The following is a 7494-nucleotide window of genomic DNA, read 5'->3' as shown; positions in this document are numbered from 1 at the left end:
TCATCAAGATCCAGTTTGGCGATGCGACGGATGAGCTAGGTGCTCGGGAACGAGGAAGAAACCGTTTGGTTTCTCTTTGTAATTTCCATGTGCTCTAGGGTCTTCTTTGCATATTGTAAAAGGGGTGTTCTGTTCAACCCTTTCAATATAATTCCAGTGCCTTCCGGAAAAAATAATGAGGGCAGGAAACATACTCTGATTGAAGTGGCAAAAACGGGTAGAGTTTTACTACCGTAATGGACTAATGGAATGCAAGGGAGAGGTCATAATTTAGCTGCTTAGATCCGGAGCTTGCTCCAGCTTTTGATCAGCTCTGAATTTCAGATACAGGATGATATGGCGGAGCTAAAGGGAAGAGTTCACGTGATACAAGTTCCCCAACAGCAGAAACTTTAAAACCATGCATAGGATTCGACCACATAGTACTGCCAACAAGCTAGGCTCGTCACTCACGCGCTGCGACGCGGCGACCCGCGCGTTTCCACGACCTCACCTTCCTCGTCATCGGCAACGGCGCCAGTGCCGTTCCCCGCAGGCCGCCTGACGCCGTCCCTGCTCTCCTTCTTCTTCCCGGCGCGCCCCGCTTCAGAGACGACCTCCTCGAAGTCCTCCATCGTGAACACCGGCCTCCACGGCGGCTCCGCCTCGCGCGCGCGCTTCCTTGCCCGGCCGGCCGATCCGCTCCCGCCACGGTCCGCCCCGGCGCCAGCGCTGGATCCGGCCCTGTACATGCCCCTCAAGGCCCGGATGTTGGCGAGCAGCGCGTAGAACCTCTCCACCTGCTCGTCCTCCTCCTCCGCGGCCGCAGCGCAGCTGGGGTCCACGTCGATGCCAGCAGGCAATGGCGCGGGCTGCTCCGCCACCGGCACCGACGACTGGGACGACGCGCCATCGCCGGTTGGCCGCGGAGGCTTCTCCTCCCCTGCGGCCGTGGCCTCCATTGCCTGCGCTCCGGAGTCCAATATATCGTGTTGTAGCTCACGAGTCACGAGTGAAACCGGTGAGTGAGGGGGTGGATAGCAGGAGAGCAGGGGAGGCTATGGACACGATTGGAAACCGCCGTGGGTGAGGCCGGGTGCGGCGAGGGGTTAAGTAGGGGCGTGACGATGGGTTTACCTGCTGCACAGTGCAAGCCGGCGCACTACTCGTCAAAGGCTTTTAGATGCTGTACCACTACGCTGATTAGTTAAGTTGACCTCTCTGCCTAGCCAAATGGTCTTTGTTTCCAAAAAAAAAAGTTAAACCACTGCTGCTAGTTATTTTTTTACTCTTTCTGATGATAAATAGACGTCGTTTTGAAAAATATTTGTCAAACTTTTAAACTTGACTAATAATAGCTTTTAAAATATTTAATTTGAAAATCTTAAAATCCTATGTGTAGACTTGTTTTGAAAATGTTTTCATAATATCAAAATTTTAATGGATATTATAAAATATATTCTAATAGAGAATAATGATCAAAGTATTGAAGACCGTGTCTTATCTAAAATGACATTTAAAGCATTCATAACTTTTTTTTCCCAGTGATAAGGTCTCAAATCAAGATTATCCCGGCATCACAACGATGCGGTGAGGAAAAAAACTATAGCAAATAGCAAGATCTATTGCAGAAGCTAACCTACATTGTGATTCTTTTTGACACTATTAGCAACATTGATTTTCGATCTACATTTAATTTAGTTTTCATTTTTGGATAGCACCTGATCAAATTTTGAAGCAATAAAACTTAAATTAGAAATTTTTAGAGTAAAGCTCAAAGCTAAAACTTAGTTACTTTATGGGTGCAAACAATCATAATAATAAATCTTTGTTGTTTTGATTAAAATATATTCAAAATTTTCAATTTCAAAGGGAATATTTAAAATTAAAATCAAGTTGTATTACTCAATATTTAAATTGGAATTCTCTAAGTACAAGTATACAAAAATTCAGTTTTATCTAAATACAAGTTGTATTACTCAGAGCAGAAACTTGAGGGCGGAAAAATCAAAGAAAATGAACTCCGCGACTGCGCTAGCCATATTGTTGTGAAGTTTACCTACTTTGCTGGTAGAAACGCAATTTTTCGTTGACATGGGCTTTGAATGGACTGCTAGAGTACCAGTACCTTAGCGGTTCGCCGTAGTGCCAGTCTTGCTTTATATTTTTGTCAAATTTGATGTATCTTTATCATTGTCATTGAAAGAGTTCTCTCGGATCATCTTCGTCATAAATCTTTAAGCTTACGTGGGGCTATGGATCGTCATACTTTCTTATGAAAGGCTAGATTATCGGTGTCGCTGTCGTACTCCTTTTGAAACGTGATCACGAGTTGTGAGATGGCGAGGTCACTTTGATTTTGCTTTTAATTTTAGTTTATTTTGTCCTTCTACTGTGGTAGTTAAATGTTGCTAATCCTGTTACTAGTTTTTTATTGTCCCTCCAACTAGATTGGTGACCATTGTCTTTTCTTTTCCTATATGCAGCCTCTCAGATCTATAGGCTTATATTTATTTCTATTTTATCAGTAAAAACCGGTACTTTTCTGTGTTCAGTCGTTAAAAAAAATACCATAGCGGAGTCTAATTAAAAAACTAGTTAGTCAATACACAAGGGTTATTGCTCTCTAATGTGCAAGACTCGGACCCGGTCTTCCGAGGAAAAAATCAATAATATGTACATTGCACTAGCTGCAATGCAATGGTACGATGTCCTCGTCACGAAAAGAAGTAGAAAAAAAAAATCAAAAGTTTCTGGTAGCCTGTGTGTGGCTGTGCCGAGCTCTTCAATCACCGATCCTATTACCAATTGCGATGGGCAGGCCTAGCAGGAAGAAGACGACGACTCGATCCAATGACCGGTGGTCTCTTCGGCGCCCACGTCATCCCGTGACGTGCGCGCCAAGTGCAAGCGCCACGGGAAGCAACGGGCGACTAGAATACTACGGCGACGTACGGTGTGCTCCTTGGAGTTGTTGCACCGATGACGTCGCCGAGGTGACGTGAGCAGTGTTGACATCAGAGCGCACGAGTCACCCGCCGTGGATACTCGGGTCGCCGTTGAGCATCAACAGGTCCAGAAGCGACCGGCAGTGTTGCTCGATCCATCGGTTCCATAGCTTCAAACGCTGTAGCTTGCGTGGAACGCGTGATTCAACCGTCGGAGCATTAAGGAAGGGACGAATGGGCCTTAAGAGAGATACGACGATACGGGAGATACCTCTTGAACCCTGATTTATCGTGTGATTAGGTCTAAATTCATACGATTAGCATAAAGCTGGTGTCACTAGTCTTTTTACGATATTATGGGATCCTACGTCAGCCCTTGCACGTTACGGGGTCGATCCTTATCTAATTCATCTAATCATATTTATTGTTATTTACTCAAGTATTTTTCTTCCTCAGGTATCTCATCCAGTGAACAAAGTCATGATCGGTATGGTTAGACACTACCCCGTCCTGTATCATTAAATGATATGGATAGGACCTTGCGGGCCAGCGTAGCACTGTACGGCTGACGGGATAGGATTTACAGAATGACCAGACAAGTGAATGATTTTGTAGGTAGACTCGCAGAGCGTATGGACAGTATGGCTTGGCAGATGATCTTACGGTGCACGGAGATGGGACGGGCCAGGCAGCCAGGGAAGGTAAGTGTGGAGGCGTTCCACGGTTGGGACAGACACTCAAGCACCCGGTTCTCCAGGATATGATCCAATAGTTGAATATCTAGTTACGCATGGGCTTGCTAATCAGGGCCCACATGCAAATTCTTCTTATCTCTGATATATAAAGAGAGGAGAACCAGATTGTAAAGGAGGATGGATAACCAATTCACAAGCACTCATAACAAAATACACAAGACATGAAGTTGTTATCCTTCAGGAGGCCTGAACTTGAATAACCCCGGTGTACTTGAGTTCAACACACATACTGATGAACACACACCTTCAGTGTTGTTCACGTGCCCTTCGATCAGTACCCCAGAATTATTGTCAGGGATTAACCCTCAACAATTAGCGCGCCAGGTAGGGGGCGCGTTTCTGCGTTTCAGTAGGTGTTAGAGATCAGATTAGGCTACTCATGGCCGGATCCATGCAACCGCTGAGTCCCGTTCTAAGGACCCCAGTCACTGTGAGATATTCGTCACGGGGTACGACCCAGATGAGCTAGGTGTGCTCCAGGAATGGGACACCGAGCCAGAGTCCGAAGGCTCCGAAGCTCAACAAGAGGTTTGCATGACAGTCAATGCAACGGGGGGCAGCGAAGGCTCCCGTGTTCCGGGTGCCAGCGATAATCCTGAGGCCACGTGTCCAGAGGGGAACTAGACCGGAGTTGAACACGGGAACGCTTTGACACAGCCCCAACCACCATAGCATCGCACGGAGGAGCAGTCGCAGAGGACGCGGTCTTTGGCGACATCGTCACCAAGACCGTCACGCCACACAAATGCCGGGGGCTCCCTCCCTCGCGATATGTCGCCACTCCGCGTCAGACAGCTTGACTATAAGGCTATGATGCCCTGCATAGAATTTGCAAACCAGGCGAATGGTTCTTAGCCACCCGCCGGTAGCAGTAACAGAGGGTTCACTAGTGATGCCATGGTTGCGTGATCTTGCCCTCTTGGTTGAGACAGCTAAACGCCAAATTGCGACGACAAACACCATGTCTGTCGCCAGAATTAGTGAGGGTCGTGATCGCCAAGAATCGTGGCAGGCTCCACGGCAGGAAAGATTTGGTCCTCCCTCGGCAACATGGAGTGCTCAGAGACCCTCACCGCATCGAGATAACCAATCCTCTAACCTGTGTGACTCCTTACGCCAACACAACCTCTGCGGCGTTATTTAGAGCCATGTGGCCACCTGAGCGCAGGAGGACCGTGCTCGAGGAGAGCAAAAAAAGGGCAAACAACCCTACCACTGGCCTCCTTGATGCATGGAGACGTCACATTCCTCCATCTTGTACCCTGGACCATGTGACCGTCACCTCTCTCCATGATCACATGTCGTCGCCCATCTGTGAATGACTCCCCATTACGGGACGGGTGCAACGCCCTATCAGTCTGGCTGCGAGAGGTGCGCTGGTTGGACAAGTTTCGACCGGTCCTAGCTGAAAAATATGATGGCTCGACCAACCCCGAGGAGTTCATGCAAATCTACACCACCATAGTGCAAGCCGTGGGGGGTATAGGAAAGTCATGGTCAACTACTTCCAGGTCGTCTTGACTTGTTCAACCTGATCCTGACTTATGAACCTTCCCCGCGAGTCGGTTCACTCCTGGGAGAATCTGTGAGACCAATTTATCGCCAACTTCCAAGGGACCTATGCCAAATCTGGGGTTGAGGACGACCTATACCAGGTCAGGTAGCGACAAGGTGAGTCATTGTGATACTTCATTCGGTGCTTCACTGAGCGCCAAAACACCATTACAAGGATCACGAGTGAATCCATAGTCATCGCCTTCAAGAGAGGGGTCAGAGACCAAAAGATGGTCGAGAAGCTAGCCACCAAGGTAATCCAAAGCATTACCGAGCTCTTCGAGCTCGTTGACAAGTGCGCACATGCCACTGAGGCCCGAGAGCGTCAGATTGACGTCAGGTCGCAGCCGACTTCCGACCAGTCTGCCCCACTCCAAAGGGGGAGACCGGAACGAGAAGAGGAAGAACAAACACAAGGAAGGACCGTCTAACATCATGACGATCGAGCAGACCGGCCAACCGCACCAGCGCTTCGAGAAAGAAGAGGGAAAGAAGGGCCATGGCTACTGACGGATCCACCGCACCGATGCCCACGACTTGACCATACGTAAGGTCATGTGGGGCATCATCGACAAGATGCTTGAAGAGCGTAAATCTAGGCCCGATGAGGATGGTGAGGATGGGGCCGACCCCGACCAGTCGGCATAAGGGTACCAACAAGCCGATCACATGGTCCACTACATCTTCGGTGGCACTGCAACATACTCCTTTAATAGAAAAACAAGTCGATAGTTAGGGAGGTGTAGGCAACCACATCGGACCTAAGCCCATGTCTGAAGTGGTCAGAAGTTCCCCTTACCTTCCGTCAGGCCGACCATTCCACGAGTGTCAAGCGACTTGGTTGCTATCCTATTGTGGTCAAACCCACCATGCAGAACATCCGATTGGGTCACGTGCTGGTCGACGAAGGGAGCTCCATCAATCTCCTTTTCGCTGATGCACTGGACACCCTGCAAATCCTAAGGAGCGCATTGAAACTGTCTCTCCCCTTCTTTGGAATTACCTCGGGCTCCTCAGCTAAGCCCTTGGGGCGGGTCGAACTGTCTGTCACTTTCAGCTCACTGAGTAACTTCATGACCGAAAAGGTCTTGTTTGATGTAGCGGACTTCGTGACCGCCTATAACGCGATCCTGGGGCGACCGACGATGGATCATTTCATGGTCGTCGCCCACTATACATACCAGACGATAAAGATCCTAGTCCGACCGGGGCCATCATCGTCTTCGGCAAAGCAAAAAAGGCTTTGCACTGTCACAAGAGGAGCCTTGACATGATCGAGCTAACTTCTGGTCCGCAGCCGGAGAAGGTCCACATCGCCACCAGGAAAGATGAGCGGCTCAAGGCAGTACGCCTTGACAACTCCAACCCAACCAGGACAATCCAGATAGGGGCCAGCCTGGCCCCCAAATAGAAACTTGTGCTCATCACCTTCCTCCGAGCGAACATGAATGTCTTTTCATAGAGTCGTTCTAATATGCCCGGAGTCCCTAGGGACATGATCGAGAACAAGTTGTCAATACGACCTAACGCGCGACCAATCAAGCAAAAAGCGAGTCGGTTCGCAGCTAACTGAAAGAAAGTATTTCGTGGGGAGATCAACAAGCTCCTAGAAGCAGGATTCGTCTGAGAAATACAATACCAAGAGTGGCTGGCTAACCCAGTCATGGTCCGAAAACACAATGGTAAATAGAGGATGTGCATCGATTTCACCGACCTCAACAAGGTATGCCCGAAAGATCTCTTTCCTCTACCCTGGATCGACCAGCTTGTCGACTCAACCGCAGATAGCGATCTCCTAAGCTTCTTGGATGCCCGTTCGGGGTACCATCAGATCAGCATGTATAGGAAAGATGAGGAGAAAACTATTTTTTAACACCCTTTAGGGTCTTTTGCTATGTAGAAATGACTTTTGGTTTAAAAAGCTACGATGCCACTTACTAGCATTGTATTCAGCTCATTCTTCAACCACAGCTCGATAGAAACATCGAGGTGTACGTGGATGATGTGGTCATGAAGAGTAGAACCAACGAGGATCTAGTCATGGACCTCCAGAAAATGTTCGACAACCTTCGAAAGTACTGCATGAAGCTGAACCCAGAAAAGTGCACATTTAGAGTCCCATTGGGGAAGTTGCTCAGACTCCTTGTTTCTAGTTGACGAATAGAGGCAAACCTTGACAATATCAGATCCATCGACCAGATGAAGTCCCTAAACAGGCTAAAAGAAGTCCAAAAACTAACAGAATGTGTGACAGCATT

General features: G+C 48.4%; 1 protein-coding gene across 1 annotated transcript; it reads right to left on the bottom strand.

Moving 5' to 3' along the window:
* Positions 1-247: 247 nt before the first annotated feature.
* Positions 248-1107, bottom strand: LOC133928770 (NRR repressor homolog 1-like). The gene has a single exon (XM_062375246.1). It carries the CDS (start codon positions 939-941, stop codon positions 450-452), a length of 492 nt encoding a protein of 163 aa, XP_062231230.1. The 5' UTR covers positions 942-1107; the 3' UTR covers positions 248-449.
* Between the last annotated feature and the right edge of the window lie 6387 nt (positions 1108-7494).

Source organism: Phragmites australis, chromosome 9, assembly GCF_958298935.1.
Source record: "Phragmites australis chromosome 9, lpPhrAust1.1, whole genome shotgun sequence".
Lineage (NCBI taxonomy): Eukaryota > Viridiplantae > Streptophyta > Magnoliopsida > Poales > Poaceae > Phragmites > Phragmites australis.
Note: the sequence above shows the minus strand (reverse complement) of the source record. Positions and strands in the feature narration are given on the sequence as shown.